Source organism: Bactrocera oleae, chromosome 5 (genome assembly GCF_042242935.1).
Source record: "Bactrocera oleae isolate idBacOlea1 chromosome 5, idBacOlea1, whole genome shotgun sequence".
In the NCBI taxonomy this organism is placed as follows: Eukaryota; Metazoa; Arthropoda; class Insecta; order Diptera; family Tephritidae; genus Bactrocera; species Bactrocera oleae.
In genome coordinates, this window is record NC_091539.1 from 33085724 (window position 1) to 33104902 (window position 19179).

Below are 19179 nucleotides of genomic sequence, written 5' to 3' on the forward strand. Positions count from 1 at the left end.
GCAAGATTAGGATTTCTTATTTATTTTTACTTTAAATTTTTAAAACGACTACCTTGGTAAGTGTAAAACTTCCAATCGTTTGAAGAATTTGAAATCATATACCATAGTATATAAGTCACCATAGGTCGGCAAAATCACCCGCTGAACCCTTCCCTATGGTGCCGACTGGTAACAGATACTACAGTTTCACGACGTAGGCAGCGACGGGCTGGCAGCAGTTCGGCCCTGTTGTAGTAGTGAGGTATCTAACTAAGTTCAGGCTCCTTACCTTTTCGTTGCTCCTCAATAGCACAGCATTCAGGTAGGAAGTCTTACTATGGTTGGAGGAACATAAAGGGCTGGATCAAAGTATCATGCGCCCCGTGCCGAGGATCGACCTAGCAGGCAACTCTTAAATAAAACAGTCTCGAACGGAGCTTACGGATACCTGCAGCCCTCCGTAATAAGATAGCCTTACTTTCTTAGCAGGGGCTATGCGCAAGCAGACATACTATCCCAATTCTCGATTTTACTTGGATGCGACTCCAACGCACACCACACACTATGGGGCAGCACTGACGTCAACGAAAGGGGTGAGTTGCTCGTTAATTATTTACTAAGAACTAAACTTTTGTTATGCAAAAAAGGCGGTATGCCAAGAATTATAACTAGAAATATAAGCCATAAAACTTGTGTCGGAAGAACTGGTAGATAAATTACCCATTGGAGAGTTTTGAAGAACACTCATTTTTAGATCACCGCTAATTGAGTGCATAATTGAAGAGAATGTAGATAGGGTAGGCATTTTCAGGAGTCATAGGAAAACGAACTGGCAGATTTACCTGCAGGAGCTAAAAAAACATATTCCTGTGATTTCGCCATTTCAACCAGGGAGCAGGGAGGACCTAGACATCCTCGGTAAACAGTTCACATATCCTTGTCGACAAGCACTAGAGGTGGCTTTTCTAATAACACGTAGTAGGGGAAGAATTAGGCCACCCTGGTGGTCTACCGTACTTAAGAACTTACAGAAAGATTGCAGGAAGTAATTTAATTTAGCCAAACTATCCCAAGGAAATCTTTGTGTAATGATATAGAGAATACGGCAGATGCGTCTGGACTTAGAAAAATAATGGCACAATCGGTACTTAATATCTACCCACGATATCTCCAGAAGCCACACCACAGATGGCGGGTCCAGTGAAGAGTCTCTTGGCCTGCTAATGTATACTCACTTCCTAAGCAGCTCCGAGAACCACACGATGGAGTATAAACTAGGTAGTGAAGTAGAGACAGAGTTCACTCCTGTGGTTCAGTTACAGCAGTCCCAGAGCTACATAATAAACCGGTTAATAACCATGCTTAAAGATGCATTGCAATTAAACTATATTCTCTCGTTATGGAGAAAAGTAAAGGTTATATGTAATATATACGAAAGACGGGCAAAAGCTCACACACTAATTCAATTGATTTCAAACCAATTAATCTTTCCTCATTTCTCTTAAAAACGTTGGATAGGCTAATAGAATTACACATAAGAAGCAACCTAACCAGAAAAAATGGCAGTTTCACAGCATGCGTATTCCAAAAGAAAATCCCCAAAAACGGCATTAAGCTCAGCGGTAGCAGAAATTCAAAAGTCTCTGAAGATAAAAGAATACACCCTCGTAGCTTCCTTAGGCATAGAAGGCGCTTTCAATAAAATCCAGCCAAAGGCCTTACTGAGCGCGCTTAAAGATTTGAGCATCTCTGAGCCTCTCGGGAAATTGAACAGATGCTCATGGGCAGGTCAATAATTTCAACGCTGGGAGCTTCAACGATGTGCAGATCTGTCCGAAGGTGTACACCCTAAAGAGGCGTGTTATCTCCACTTCTCTGGATCTTAACTATGAACAAAATGTTGGTGAATCTAGAAAAAAAGGAGTACATGTTGTGGACTACGCTGATGATGTGGCAGTTTCGGTTAGTGGTAAACTCCCGAATACCCTCGCTAGCCTTATGCAGACAATATTAAAATATATTAACTAATAACAGAGCTTTAATTTTTCACTAAGAAACACAGTATTCCAGAAATTGCGCTGCCAAAATAAGATGGTATCAGGCTAGCAATAGGAGATATGGCAAGCTACTTAGGACTAATTTTGGAGAGGAAGCTTTTATGGAAACCAAACTTGATCGCTAGGGTAAAAAATCTAGTAACAGCACTTTACACGTGTTAAAGAATTGTGAGACCCAAATGGGGATTAACGCCTCGCGTAGCTCAATAGCTATACACAGCAGTTGTAAGGCCGATTATGACTTACAGTACATTCGTATGGTGGCCAAAAACGGAAAAGCAATACGCGGTAAGACGTATAGAAAGCATACAAAAAGCAGCAAGTATTTGCATCAATGGAGCTCTCAGAACAACGACAGGCCAGGCACTAAACGTAATTTTACATTTACTGCCAACAGACTTGTATTGCAAGCAAATGACAGCGAAGTCGCCAGCAAGGGGCATTCTATGAAACTTAGGAAGTTCCCGTTTCTTCCCATTTCCACGGATTTTCGAAATCATATATAAATATTGACTTCCCTTCCATAGAAGAGTGGGAAATAGAAAGAAGCGAAGTGAACAAGGAGACAGGATGGTTCCAAACTAGCTAACCGAGTGGGCAGTCTTCGCTGCTAAATTAGGTACCAAAATCGTCTTTTGCCTTCCAAGCCACAGAAGTGTCTTCCAAGCGGAGATTACAGCAATTGAAGAAAATCTTCTTGTACTGACAGGGAGTGCGATGACAACAAGAAATATATTTATACTTATATACAGACAGCCAGGCGACTTTGAGATCACTGACGTCTACTAGGATTTCGTCTAAGTTAGTAATAGAATGCCTTGATAGTGATGATAAACCTGCAATGGGTCCCAGGACATAGTGATATCCCCGGGAACTGTGTAGCAGATGAATCAGCCAGAACAAGCACCACCCTACAACTAGATTCCGGTAAAGAGGGTATTAATATGCCTCTGGCTTTTTGGCTACTTGTAGATATTTAATCGAGAAGCATGTTATAACCCACGAACGGAGTGAAGAACTCTAGTAGAAGTACGAATAGGCCACTGCCTAATATGCAGACATGCCAATTGACCTGAAACGCCATATAACGACTATTGTAGAAGCTGTCAGGAGGTAGAAGAGGAGGAGACCATTAAACATCTTCTATTCGATTGCACGGCTCTCAAACTATAGGAAAAAAATCTCAGCCATCGGTCGAGCGTGATGAAGTTCATCAGAAGCACGGAGTGGGTCAGAGAGGAGCCAATACTGTGAGGAAACTTTGGTCCCGGTGGTATCACAATGGGCCTCCTAAATGCCTAGGTGTGTCGAACTCTACCTACCTCAGTCACCCATAATTAAGTAACATAAGAATGGCCGATCAACTGCCAAACCAAATGCATTACCTATATATTGCACAAAGGAAGAAGTAAAATGACCACAAATGACACTAAGACCGAAACGGTGTGGATATATCAAAGTACTCTTATTTGAAAAGAGCGTTTGAAATATTATAATATAATGGTTCTTTATCTATCAGAAACATATGAAAAGATGTCACCAAATGAAGGTCGATGTTGCTTAAAATATATGGTGTTTGATATACTAGTATGTAAGTACACAAAGTAACAAAAATTGGAAATCGAAATTATTATTGAACGTAGTGGCCATCTAGTATGATGTTCCGATTAAAGCTAACTTTCAACCAATTTTGTAAGACAATTGACCTTTTGCTTCAACATAAATACGGATCAGTTTCGAAAACTGAAATTTTTAAAACAAATATACTTTTGTTTGGGAACACACCTAGGCTCATGAAGAATTAACTTAAAGGCTAGAAATTGGTATATTGACATGAAGTAGGTTTTTTTGTTTTTTAGGTGATATCGTAAGACAAAGGGATAATCAAATCGAGGAAAAACGTTAGCTCCGGATGCATTAAAGCTAATGACACTCTTCACAACTGCATTTCTTTTAGGAACTATATAACTATCTTAATTTTAAAAAACTGATGGATCAGTTTGAATGGCAACTTTATCCTAGTAGCAAATGAGCTGCTTCTTGAGGAGAAAAGGACGTATGCGACATTTCAGATTGATATCTCAAAAACTGAGAGAGAAGTTCGCGTATATACAAACGGACAGACAGATGCATATACTTAATAGGCTCTCCGACGCTTTCTTCTGGTTTTTTTCAAACTTACAACCTGTTCAGTGTATAAAAATATCTAACAAGAACGTAGTTATTATTAAATGCCCTTAACTTTTAAGAAAAAATGCTTTGCTGGTGCGGTTTTACTTGAATCCGAAAGCATATACAAATATTTTTTCTTTCACGTTTTCTACTTTTTTTTAATAAACAAATCATGTAGCTTTACTTTTAAGCAACGTGTAAATTTATGAGTTAGTTAACATTTTTATTAATTAAATGTTTATTTTACCATGACATTTTAAGACCATTATAGCAAATATTATTTATTATTTAAATCTATGTAAATAATTTTCTAAATTTTATTATTTATTCAAAAACTTTCAGCATATCTTTCTTCTACCAATAAACAATGGCTTTATTTATACTTATTTTAAGTTGTTTTTCGTCCATCAGATTTGCAATAATTTATCAAACTTGCAAACTTACGTGTATGTGTGCGTATATAAGTATTTGAATCAACTTAACTTTCGTTTTCCGTAAGAGAGTTAAATGGCTGAGACTAATTGAAAATGGATAAAATTTCACGTAGGCTCGCCATTAGAGTAACCCTATTCAAATCAGCAATGAAACCCGGTTGCTATGCAAATCACTTGTAATACTAGCGCTTTCTGCGTTCAACATGCTTTCAGCACTCAGCTCCCGTCAAAGCTTTGAAAAGGGTTAAGTGACCTCTTCGCAAATTTTGCTTGTAATGCTCAAATAGTTGAAATTGTTTAAAAGTAAATTTGTAGCCGCGAATATTATGAGGGTGTTGATCGAAGTAGCGAATACTACTTAAAATATTGCGCATTGAAAGTGCGGCGAAAGGACCCTACTTAGAATCAATGAAAATCTATTCAATACCCTTTGTAAGTGCCTGCTAAAAGGTGAAAAATAGCAAATAATTGCCATATTGTAAACAGAAGAGCACGCGTAGAAAATAGAAAAGCTAGGCCTCATGGCCAAGAACGCGAACCCTACAGTGTCCCACTGTTTTAAAAACTTCGTAATTCTGCCATCCATTCCAGTACTGTTCCTGCCCGCATTTGCTCAAACGGTAATTTAAGCGTGTCTTAATTACAAGTAACATATTTATAAGCAGCGCCCAAGCTATTGTACTTGTGATTATCATTTTCCAGTTCCCGTCTCCCGCTGTTTAAAAACATGTTTAGGTAATGCGATCAACTGCTATATATAAGTAGTATAAATAATTTACTGAGTCATTAATTAATTTATACAAACATGTATGTACATACTCTTGCACAAGTTTTTATTATTTTATTGATTTTTCTCGCTTTGTTTTTGTTTATCGAAATGGAAAATTTTCGTTTACCAACATTTAGCTATTTCATGGTGTATAAACTACATAATTCATGAATGTACGAGGATGTGTATATGTACGCATGTGTGTGTTTATATGGTTTATATTCGTGCTTAATGACAATTAAATTAATATTTATTGAGTTTTATTGCTGGTCTGTCGTTAAACGGATTGTTAAACAATATTTCAATTGTTAGGCTTCTGCTCTACATATGGATAAAGTATGGCATTCTTAATCTATAATAATAATAATAATAATAACCCAACGATTACCCTCCTCCCGCCCAACTGATGCGAGGGGTGCAATCCACATACGTGCGGAATTAGCCGAGTCATAAAAGGCAAGAGAGTCTTTTAAGTGTTGAGATCCAAAACTGCTCAGCTACAGAAACAATAATTTAAACAGTTAAGATTTATAGTTACGATATAATAAATTGTTCCATTTTCATTTATTAAGAGAGGATGGTATTTTACTATATGTTGCATAAGCCTTTATTAAGCGTTTAGTGGAAGTTCTCCTGCAGAATTTCTCCATAAAAGAGAAATAATAAGTTTAAAAACCTGAGTGAAATATGTGTGTGTATGTATGAGCCAAAGCAAGAAACAAACGTTAACTTCGGTTGCACCAAAGCTTATTATAGCTTCACAGGTGAGTTCCAAAGTAAACAGTAAAAAAGTAACAAAGTAAACCCTAGTGGTGCCATCTATATGTCGACTAGTGCGTTAGAATCTGCTATCCTTTATCGACTTCTAGTAAAAATTTCACGACATTTCATCTATAGGAAGGGAGGTTATTGCGTTTTAAGTGTCAGTATGTTTTTGTCATCGGTGCGAAAATGATGAAAAATTTGTTTTTAAATTAGTAAAACTTTTACCAAAACGTTTTAATTGACGAAACAAGTTTATGGCGATGATTGCCTATCCCGTAGCAGAGTGCACGAGTGGTTTCAACGTTTTCAAAGTGGTCGTGAGGACATAAATGACGATGAACATGAACCCAAAAAATCGCGCCCGGAGAAGTCAAAAGTGAGGACAATGCTGATTTGTTTTTATGATTCCAAGGGTATTGTCGACAAAGAATTTGTTCCACCCGGCCAACACGTTAATGCGGTACTCTACCTTGGAGTTTTGAAGCGTTTGGTGCGCCGTATTCGACGTGTTCGGCCCGAATATCGCGAAGATGGAAGTTGGCGTTTGTTGCACGATAATGCGCCGTCTCATCGATCGACGCTTGTGGCCGATTATATGACCAAAAATCACATTTTAACAATCAACCACTCCACCATATCCACCTGATAAGGCACCGTGCGACTTCTACCTTTTCGGAAAAATGTATTTGCCGATGAAAGGAAAGCGTTATGCAGACGTGGGGGCCATTCAAAAGGCTTGCACCGGCATACTGGCGGCCATACCGGGCAACGAGCTAAAACACTCGTTCGACATGCTTTTGGACCGTGCAAAAAGCTGTATTAAAGCAGAAGGAGACTATTTTGAATAAAATTAATTGATTTTGCCAATAAAACCATTTGTTCTGTCTTTTTTTTTTTAAGTGCTGTTTACTTTGGAACGTACCTTGTATAATATATGTACTTTTTACATTGGTACAGCCCATATGTACTTTTTTAGGCAAATAAGTTAGAAATATTTCAGTTATTTTAAATCACGCATCCCATATAAACATTAATCAATAAATGGAAATGGTTCGATCGCCATTTCACGTTATGTAACTATAGTGGTAGGAAAAAACCCTTTCTCATAATTCCTGAAAAATCTCATATACTAACCGATATATTCGGCATGAAATCAAATATAGTCGAAATATAGGCATGTTAAATTACAGGCCGAATTCACCAATTTTTATTTACGTAATTATTAAAAATAATGTCATATGAAAAGTAGGCGTGGTTGTCTGTTTTTTGCTTATTTTCAAACTCTTACATATCGATATCAATGGAGTATTAGATACCACAATGGAATGTTACCCCGGGCGTGTGTATTTATTAATAAATAGTTTTTTGCGGGCCGACTCCCGGGTAAGTTTTTAACACTGTCAAATAAAAGTATTGAAGCACCTAAACTCCTTAAAACGCTAAGAAAAGCATTTCAAATTCTAACGCCTACGCATTTCAAATTCAAAGATCTTTGCAAATTCAACACACATTTTTATTCGAAACGACAAAGTCAAACCATCATTTTCATCACCATACGACTGCCCTTTCTCAGTCATTGGGCGATATAAAAAATACTATAAAGTGCTACTATATGGAAAACCTGCACACATATCCATCGATCGGCTAAAACCAGCTTATGTAGTGACGACATCAAACACCCACCGTCTGGATGCAACACAGCTACCAGCGACACCAATCCTGATCCTTCTACTACAATACAAGTACATAGAAGTCAAAAAAGAGTGCGCTTCAAAATTTCTTCATTAAACACAAAATCATGCTATCATTTTCTAATATTCTTCCCGCAGGGGAGATATGTGGCGACACCAACATTAAACATATCTTTAAATTTATTTAATTCATGCACAGGTTAATATTAAGTTCATTTATATTAGTACAACTAAGGGTTACGTTATCCTACATTCTACTTTACATTGTTATCCTAAGAGTTACACTACTGCTATCTTTCTTAAATACATTAATCAAGCTATCATAATAATGCATTACATATGGAGAGCAGCATTACCTGATGCGCGTTGATCACCGTTACCTACATACGCATATAAGATATTAAATTCTAAGCTAAGCTAGTCAGTTGGATTAATAAAAGTATGCTCACTAAATGTTTCAATCAATACAAACTCAATTTAGTTTGAAAATGAAACGAAGTTTGAGTATTTTTTACAGTTATACAGCTAAGCAAAGAGAGTTAGAATTGTTTTGTCGCGGTGGATTAATATACATTTTAAATTGTTTTCAAATATAAAGAAAAGGACAACAACAACAAGCATTTCATAATATATAACTTCAATGATGTAAATTTAGAAACAAGAAGCAAAAAGCAATTCGAAGAAAAAATGGCATTGTAAAGGACAAAAAATCGTGGGCTTCGCTCTAGTTGCAAATGTTTTGTCCGACGCTGTACCCTGTTCAGGGTATAGAAAAGAAAAATTGATATTACTCTCCACTATGATCCAAATTCAAGATTTGCAGCCTAATTGGTGACTTAGACATAGCACTTTACAATTTTTTGTGTTGGTTCGATTATTCTTATTTACAATATTAACCCCCTTAGAGATTCAGGAAACAAGTTTACTAAGATATTTTAGAATATGTCAAGTTATCGGAGAGTCGGACGAACAGACATTGAAAACTCATTCGTGTCGACATCTTGACCGTTTTCATTTACAGCATAACTCCATATCTATGCCGTTAAAAAATAAATCCTATGTATAACGAAGTATTCTGAGATTATTTTATTACCGTTAAAAAAACTACACTATTTGTTTATTGGCAAAAAAATCGACTTATTTCTGTATTTTATTAAAATAATAATTTCCTGCAAGAGTATAAGCAAGATTTTAACTGCAGAGGCGGTTCTTGTGTTATGTTCTGCATTTACTTTACTTTTACACATCCTGTTTTGCTTTTGAGAGGTCCGGAAATACCCCCAACAATCTCGTTTTTATAGAATTCGCCTGGTTGCTGCTTCAGAGAGAATCGAAAAACTGAAAATTAATGCTGCATGTGATGTTTTGTTTGTATTTTTGTCCGACTGTCTGCTTCTTTTAATGGATGCTGTTAAGCTCACGATGGCAAAAACAACAACACCACACACACCAATAATAAAGGCAAATTTCCGCCGGCCGCACAGTATGTGTACCAGTAAAAGGCTTACGAGTTTTTTTACGAACAAGAAAATTTTTATAATCTACAGAAACTCCTGCATGTAAACTTATGTATGTATATACCGGAATTGGGTTTTGCTTTATTTGAAAGCTTTTAATATGTGACAGAGGTTAGATTTTCTTTTTCTCTATAGTAAGCTATTTGAAATTATGTTGGTGAGGTGATGAACAGCAAATACAATATGTTCCTTTTATGATGCTTTATTTTATGTGTTTTTCTGGCAGACTACGCTATCCGAATTGATTAACGTTAACGCAGTTCCTCAAAGGCAAAACCAGTCAAAACAAACACTACGCAATTCGATGGATTTCGTATTTCGTGGATCTTCAAAAACTTGATTTGAATCTGGAAATTTACTTTTTTACGAATAATATCGGTCTGAAGTTGTTAGCATATCCACATACAGATAGATCTTTCATCGTACCTCTTACTACATTAAACATAAAAGCCCTTATCTATTTTGCGAAATTCGCTTCCAAATCGAAATATTTTTCTTTGAATTTCTAACTAAAAATATGGGCATCATCTATGTACAATCCTCTTATTTCAATGGTATTCAAAATTTTTCAGTTAAGTCTATATAACGAATGCTACTATAAGAGGTTCATGTCAGACAAGAGTTTTTATACATGTTGATACGGAGTATAATAGCTATCTATCACTTAAAACTAATCGAGATAGATATGGAGTTATGTGCATACAAGTATATATAAATGATCAGGATGATAAGACGAGTTGAATTCCAAATGACTGTCTGATGAAAATAGGTACAAATGATCCCTGGCCTCCTATGGTTGTTTAGTACAACGAACTATATTAGTGGGAGTGGCCTCGCCCTCCAATAAGTTTAATGTACATATGTTCAGATAACACTTTGCACAATTAGTGCTTTTGTGGTTTGGCACCTTATGGCCAAAAAGTGTCCAAATCGGACAAAACTTTCAAAGCCTCATCATGTCGAATATGCGAACCGCAGTTTCTATAGCCATTTTTTTTTTATCGAAAATTTAGGTCAATTTGTGAGTCATATTATAGAAATTCGAAGATAATCCTTTCTAATAATAGTATGTATGTATGTCAAAAATGGTTTGAATCGGATCAATAATTCCCCTGGCCCCGATATATAGATATATCAACAATATTAACAGAACGTATAATATTGGATATATGAGACTATAGTTTAATGCCAAAAATTTTTGAAATTGGTCCACGAATTGCCCAAACTCTCATCCCCTTTCTGCACCCAATATACACTATTTCCGTCTTCCCATCTGCTTTTAAACCGTTTAAGTTAATCAGAATATGTGATATTTTAGTGTAATTAAGTAGATAAGCCTTCTTAAAAATTATGTGGTTTAGCGCTGAATATGAATGGAATTGGACCAAACCTCATTTCCTATTAAATTTAATAACATCGATTGAGCTTATTTCAGATACGACATATTTAAGGATGTTTTTATATAGTTTTTCCTGGTTCGAAGTAAAATATGGTTACAAAATATAAGAAATAAATATAATTAGATTCAAATTCGATTATAATCCATTCACGATTTCGTCGGGCAATGAATGTTGAATTCTTGCGCAATATTTTTATAATCAAGTCTTGTCAATACCTGTAAATATTTCCCCGCCTTTGATCTTTTCAAATTGCGAGAGTATAATATGTTCGGTTACGTCCGAAGTTAGCTCTTCCTTACTTGTTTGAAATATATATTGTATTTTACGACTCGGTTTAAATACACCTCAATTTGGAGATTTGGTTAGAATTTCAATGATTCTACGATTTTCAAAAGATATTTTTACATATTGTTCTCAGGTCAGGTGACCCAATTTTTTATGCAATATAAAAAACTTATGAATTGATTTAAAATAATAGTTATTACCATGGCTTTTTACTGTGTCAATCCATCTAACGGGTGTTTCTTACAAATGTGGGTTTCAATGAGGCAATACTTTTTTGGTATGTTGTGGAGCAGAATATCGAAGAAGACCCGAATAAGCCCATCCACCATCGCGCGCAACAATTGAAACTCTTAACATCCACTTTATGGAAGATGTTGCGGAAGAAGGAAGGATCGATGAGGGCCCAAAACGAGATGGCCACCGATACCGATTTTCACAATTCTCAGCGATAAAGCGCACTTTTGAGATCGTTAATTAACAAAATTGTCGCATTTTGACTAAGTGATTTTAGTCCACAAGTCTTCAAAACTGAAGCCGGCCACGATGTTACAGTCAATGTGGAACGATGTGTGACTAATGACATCTTCGTGCCTAAATTGGTGCGATTTAACACCGCTGGACTATTTTTTGTGGAGTTAGGTGAATTCGCAGACAAGTCCGAAATGTTTGACGCATTGGGAACATACGGCTTCGGCTGCAAAAAGTGGTTGAAAATTGGGCATCTCGGCTGGAATTTATTTGACCCAGCCGCGGCGGTCTCTTGTCCGAAATCATTTTTAAAACATAATGGCGAACCGTTGTCTTTATAATATAGCTAAATTCTTACCCATAACATTAAATTATATGCGCTTTATTTTTTCTTGAAAAACACCTTTCATATTGAGAACCATGGAACAATTAATCCATCATATTCTTTGACTTTTTAACTTAGCTATTTAAAGCTTAGTTGTACGACTATAACTAATGTTAAAACTAAACGAATAAGGGTCGTTATATCCGTTAGATACTTGGACGAACTTCTGCATTTGTGACGTGCGTCTGCCACCTTGACCCCGAAAGAAACTTTTTCATAGCATTCGTTGGCGATCATCTCAGATCCTCCGCAGGGGTTTCTTATTTAATAGATTATCTATTATTGCTTATAACTATTTTCACAGTATTAATCGTATGTTTTTGCTGGAATAACTTGAAAACGAATTAGATTAAATAGAGTCTCTGCATACTCTCTCATTTTATGGAAATTTTATTTTATTTATCACTGATACATCACCAAAGCAATCAAAGGGACATCGGAAATTTTACGATCTAGCAATTAAATGTCAAAATGCAATAACTGTTTGCATGATACAATATTTTCTAGATAACTATTATTACATATTTTGCATACATACCTTTGAATAGCCAGTGCCAAGGTCAGCCAAATGGACGCCGTGTGACAAACAGCGGGCATAAGCTAAAACCATGTTAACAATAAACCATCAGTCGATATTATTTTGAAAATATTGTACATTTAACATTAATAATAAAACAACAACTTCATAGCAGAAGAAAATAGTTATGTATGTATGGTTTGTATACTCATATAAGACAAAACCGATATGCTGACACTCCCCTGTTTTTGAAAACATGTAAATATGGAAACGAAAACAAAACTGACATATACATACATACATATCGTACGCAGGATATGTGCGATATATTCAGCATACACTGCACGTATATGTTTGAACAAAGCGAGCAGGTAGCGCAAATATTTGCAGTGTTGTTCCCTGAAGTTGACAATGTTATACAAGTTTTTTCAATTGATGTGTGTGTGCATTTGATTTCTACAAACACATATCGACGCAAAAGTGTCTATATGCACATTTGTATGCGCCCCATCTAGTGGATCTATCACGACTTGCTATAAGAATACTTAAAACAAGCTCGGCGTTCAACTGCTTGTAAAGCTCATATGCTTATGTATACGTATGTAGATATAACCTCACCAGGTTATATGTATGTATATAATATATTAGCGGCCCGTCCCGGCTTCGCACGGGTACTAAACATGAAACACATATTCTCAATTTTTCGCGTCGAATTTAAACAAAATGGGAAATTTAATTCTTAGATATAATTAATTTTTTTGTACTTTTTTCATTGTTTTGTGTATTTTTTATTATTAGTGTTTTTTATATTTTTTTGCGTTTTAATTTTTTTGTTTAATACAAACATTTTTTTTTCTCAATTTCAGGTTTTTTTTGTTTATATTTTTAATTATTGCAAAGAGGTCATAACGTCAAAAGAAAAGCCTTTTATTGTGATAGAGCTTCCCTGTAAACAATATTTGATGTTGTTTTATTTTGTGGCAACAAAATAAATTGTTTTTCAGGGGCTCCGACCCCCGATAGTCCAACTTACAGTTGACCATGAGTAAAACATTTCTTTCGCAGATCGATCCCTACCAATTCAAAGGTTTGGCCTTGGGACTCGTTAATTGTTAATGCGAAAGAAGTTTTTAGCGGAAATTGAAGCCGTTTAAATGGGATTGGCAGATCAGTCGGGATCATCGGCATCCTCGGTATATGAGCCAGTTGACCAGCTGCTGGGCCAGTGATAATAGTTGCTACAATTAAATTGTCCTTTAACTCTTTAATAAGCAGCCTCGTCCCATTACACATGTTCGGAGGGCTTAAATTTCTTAAAGGCATTATTGGGATTCCGATTTTTAATGACAACGCATGTGGTGGCAGTCCAGAAGGGTTCAACGAATTTAAAAATTCCTGTGGATAATGGACTGCGTCTTCGATATTAGTCACAGTGTCGATCGATTTATATGTTTTTATTTGGCCGGGGACTTTTTAACTATTAGATTGTTTATTTCATTAACAGTATCATTCTTAGGTGACACTATAGCCCTAGAACATAGCCAATGAAAATCTTTCTCATGCAAATTGTCGATATCAGGGTAAATAGCATCCATTAAGTTTTCTAAATTATGGAGTATTTGACCTAGAGACTCATCCAGAAGAGTGTCACAATCACCGCTTAAATTTGGAGTGGGAAAGATTCCTTCTCCAAGTTTTATTAGTTGTTGTGGGAAATCGCTATCAGTGATTCTACAATATGAACATGAGCTCTCATATTCGTTCGTAATTTTAATGTTTCAATTGAAGCCCATAATGGTGACGATTTCAAGCAAAAGTAATCCCGCAGAGGAGTTCCTTAGATCCTGTAAGGTTCTGTTCACGGCCTCTATATGTGCTCTATGGCTCATCGTGCATTCGTCCCACATAATCAATGAGGCGTCTTGTAGTAATTTACCAAGAGGCCCATTTTTGCGGATAGAACATGTAGATTGTTGCTCTAGATTTACGGATAGCGGAAGTTTAGTAGAATGGGCTGTTTTTCCATCTGTCAAGAGAGTTGCAGCAATTCCTGAAGAAGCAACTGCTATTGCTATCTTTCCCGATTCTCTTATCTTAGCAAGTATCAAATTAGCAAGAAACGTCTTTCCTGTTCCACCGGGTGCATCCAAAAAGAAAACTTTTCTTTTGTCATTAATGACGCTATTGATGATAGTTCGAAAAGCATATTTTTGATCATAGACTAATTTTGGCAGGTTTTCATTTACAAAAGCGGTCAAATTATTTGTATCATAGTGATTAGTTATTGTCTCTGCTCCATTATTTTCTGTACGAACTGAACATGGTAATCCATAGTCACTTAGGCTTTTGTCATTTAATTGCATCAGTTTATTTTCTATTTGTATCAAACCTTGGTTGTAAATTTCCGCATTGTATGGTAACGTGAAGTTAAGATTTTGCTGTCTGATTCTGTGTCTAATATCTTCACATAAATCGTCTTTAAAAATGCCCCATAATTTTAATGGTTCCGATGGCTGACAAACTAAAAGTATGACTACAAACAATTCTCTCAGTTGTTGTGAACATTGAGAAAGCAAAGCTTCTCTGAGAGTATTTTCCCAATGGTCATAGTTTTCTAGCAAACATCTAGCACGGCAAGTAGCTTGATATGTATCTTTGAGAACTCCGTCAATGGTTTTTAAGTACTGGAATGAGGTTGGGCCCCATACGTGATGTAGCAACATCTTAAGACAGAAACACTCGAATTGAGAAGGATGGACACCGTAGACTCTACCTAAAGCTGCATCTTTTTTTATGCCTGGATGTCCAACTACATCCTCACCACGCTTCCTTCTTGTGAACTTATTATTGGCCCATGTATAGTACTGCGGGACTTCGTGGTATAGAAGTGTTTTTGCGAATTCGTCTTCATTACATAGCTCAAAAAAAGCCAGCAAAGTTGTTTTACGCGGATTCTGAGTCACTTGCTCAGCCGTTTCGGCGGTAAAATACACCCTTTGGCCATTTTCTAAGTGGACAGCTAACTGCAAGACTGTAGGATGGCGCTCGTGGATTGGAAATTCAATTATTCGCCAGACAGCTTCGGAAGTACTTATTTACCGGCCATTCACGTAGTTATCCACTTCATCATTTGGTTTTCTGACGCCAAATGTAGCTTGATCCGATCCTTTATTTATATATTTACAAATGTATTTGATAGCTTGAACTGAGTGACAGTACTCTACATTTATGGGAGCATTGAACGTCCTGCACAAAAGTGGAGAGTAAGGGACAATCCAGCTATTATCTATTGTGAAACTACTGCCTCTGATATTGAGCGATGCACTCTGTCCTCCACTTGCAGCATCACGACGACGATATGCTGGATATCCGTCATCTCCGGTTTGAGTTTCGTTGACCAAACGTCGCGGGTATTTTTTTGTGCAAATGCCATTTTTCATACATGGTGCTGTTAAGTTATGTTCTCCGCATGGACCGTGCACCATTTTTTTAGTTACGATATCGTACAATATTGGATCGTTTTGTTGGTTGGGAAGTTCTGCAACTATGACCCTATCAATTTCATCTGGTTGGATTTTTGTCTCTAGCTAAAAAAGCATATGACAGTGTGGTAAACCTCGCTTCTGCCGCTCAATACTCGCCATGTAACATTTCACTTTGCCGAATATTTCATCTTTATTGAATAATTTTATGAATTTCTTCATTTTTAAGTGAAACACCCTTGAAATGATGTCGTGACGATCGAAAGATCGCTGACCAGATAGTAGTTCCGCTTTAATTTCAGGCCATTCAGGATTGCACGTAAACGTGACAAATAGGTCTGGTCTCCCGTAGTTTCGGACATACGTCATCGCGTCTTGGGTTTTTTCATGCAGGTAACGCGGAGAACCTGTAAATGCAGACGGTAAGATTATGCGCTGACCGATATTTGATGGGTCAACATTTCCGTCTTGATTTAAAGCATCTCTGAGATGAATGTATTCTTCAGACCTTAGTCTCTGTTGGTTACGACATATGTAATTCAATCGTTCCGATATCATTTTTGCCATCATATCGACAATATATTGACTAAATAAGTCCCTGTAATAATGTAAAGGATTAAAACTGTTAGCTCTAACCATCAACCTGAATGCATAAAATTGCATGCATGTCACAGTTTTGTTACGCGCTGTACCTTCCTGTGGAATGGTTAAATAGTAACCGTCTTCTCCTTTAACGAACATTAAGGGATACTGTAGAGGATCATACGATCGGTGTAACTCGGAAACCCTTTTAAGTTGGCCGTCTCTTCCGTGCAGCACTATATCTCTGGGGCCTTTTTCTTCGTCAACCAAGAGAACAGCTACCTCGTTTACAGCTGGAGAATTGTATCTACCCGGGTGAGCAGTCTGCGGTGGGCGGTCGGAATGAATAATTAGCTTTAAATTATCCGAAGAGTTGCGTTCAATATTTTGTTTAAAGCTTCGTATATATACGTTGTGGCTTTTCAGTGCGGTCTGTAGTTCGTTAATTAAGTCTATTTTAAGCGTTGGAGCTATGTTTGCCCTTAACGATAGCTGATCTGCGTCTGAAATAAAATATATCTGTAAGCATTGTGGATTTTGGCCTGATGGTGGTAAAAGGCTACCAATAAGATGATATACCTGGCCCTCTATTTTAAAAGTTGGCATAAAATTACCTTCTCTTATTTCTTTCGCGCCAAACGAAGTCATTTGCAAAAGACTATTGTACTTACGGATGTTGGTTAGCAAATGTCTAGATAGCGAATGATTATTTGTCAAAAGATTTTTTATTGGCTGTGGTGGTTCTTGAATATTGGGGACACTAACTTTTCCAGAAGCACAGCACATGCCATTAGTTTCATCGACCCATTTGGCAAAACAATTAGGGCAAATCTTATTCATGTCACCGATTTGGACAGAAGACTGTTGAGCATAATCAATCTGTGGTTCGTATCTAAAAGCCGATCTGTTACTGTGAGCTACAACTCGATTGCGAACTCTAGACTACAAGAGTCTGTTGTCGTTCTCTCTGGTCTTGAAGGCGTTGGGAACGCCCTGAGCTTGATTCCCTAGTGCGGGATTGTATATTTCTGGAATTTTGCTCTACAAGCCGCTGCGAACGCTCAGTACTTGACTCTCGCGCGTGCACATGAGAGGTTCTTAAATTTTGTTCAGCTAGGCGCTGCGAACGCTCAAGACTAGACTCTCGCGCGCGAACTCGAGAAATTCTCACATTTTGTTCAGCGAGCCGTTGTGACTGCTGAATACTGGACTCTCGCGCACGTCTTTGAGAGGTTCTAATATTCTGTTCAGCGAGCCGTTGCGAACGCTCGTTACTCGACTCTCTGGCACGCGATTGTGCCATATATTCTCTCTGACTTAAAAGACGATTTTCAGTTTCAGTTTCAATGAAGATTCTTTATTTCGACATGTTTTTTTGGCCCTGGCCTGAGAATTATTTCTAGAAAGTTGAGATCTTGATCTTTTGGGCATTTTAAAATGATAAAAGAAAAAACTTCTTCGAACTAAATAATTACCTATATAGCTATGCTATCTTTGAGCTACTTACTACAACAACGTACACAACTACTAACTATTTATAAAATCATAAAAATTATTCAAGTAATAATTTCTTAGGATAACTATAATAAATACAATATCTATGCTATATGCTAGAATTTAGCTCTGAAAAGAACTTTTTGAATGGGATTAGTTACCTGTTAACGAATTATTAACTACTAACTAAGCGACAAAATATTATCAAGCGACACTTTTTTTTCCGCACACGACTATTCAGTATTAGTAGTAATATTCATGTCAAGAAGGTTTCTCTCCAATTCATCTGCCTTTTGAATATTGTTACAAATGTGGTTCACTGTGTTCACCTGCTCCATTTATGCGTAAATAACTAGATACACACATAAAATAGAAAATACTTTTATAAACAGTATTACCGCTCTCTAGCAACGGTAACTATTAAAGGTATGTTATGTTAAGTTCGCTATGGATGAATAGAGCCAGCATAAATAATAACACCCGATATTGCGGCTTTTGAAGAGTTCCATAAGATTTAAAAACTTTGCATTAGCATTAGAAATCTCTCTCGATTGAAAAAACTTAGTAAAAAACAAGTAAGAAAGGGATAAGTTAGGATGTAACCGAACCCTTTTTACTCTTGTATCTTATTGTGGAGCTTAGTTATGACAATTTATTTGTTTTTGATTAATGGCGTTTTTCGGGCGTGGCAGTGGTCCGATTACGCCCATCTGCAATACCAACCGTCTTACGGTATCAAGAAACATGTGTACCAAGTTTCATAAAGATATATCAATTTTTACTCAAGTTACAGCCTGCACAGACGGACGGACGGACAGACAGTCACCCGGATTTCAACTCGTCTCTTCATCCTGATCATTTATATATATATAACCCTATATCTAACTTAATTAGTTTTAGGTGATACAAACAACCGTTAGGTGAACAAAACTATTATACTCTGTAGCAACATGTTGCGAGAGTATAAAAATATCCTCAGGATTTTATGTAGTAAATGGCATATCAGCGAATTTATTTTTCTGGAGGAGTTTGATAGTCGGTCGCAAAAAAAGTAGAATATACCATATAAGCACTAAAAATGATTAGAGAAAAGATAAAAAATATGTAAGAAGCAATAAATTGCTGAAGTTTGTCATCTTTTGGATGTGAAATGAATTTTCATGCAAGTACGTGCATACAGGT

The 19179-nt window shown here is 36.6% G+C and overlaps 1 protein-coding gene across 1 annotated transcript in view; it reads right to left on the minus strand.

The window, feature by feature from the left end:
- Positions 1–19179, minus strand: part of SPR (Sex peptide receptor) — a 123862-nt gene that overhangs the window by 23161 nt on the left and 81522 nt on the right. Inside the window, exon 6 of the mRNA XM_036371794.2 lies at positions 12461–12522. Coding sequence (XP_036227687.2) covers positions 12461–12522 — 62 coding nt within the window. The remainder of the gene's footprint in view (positions 1–12460; positions 12523–19179) is intronic.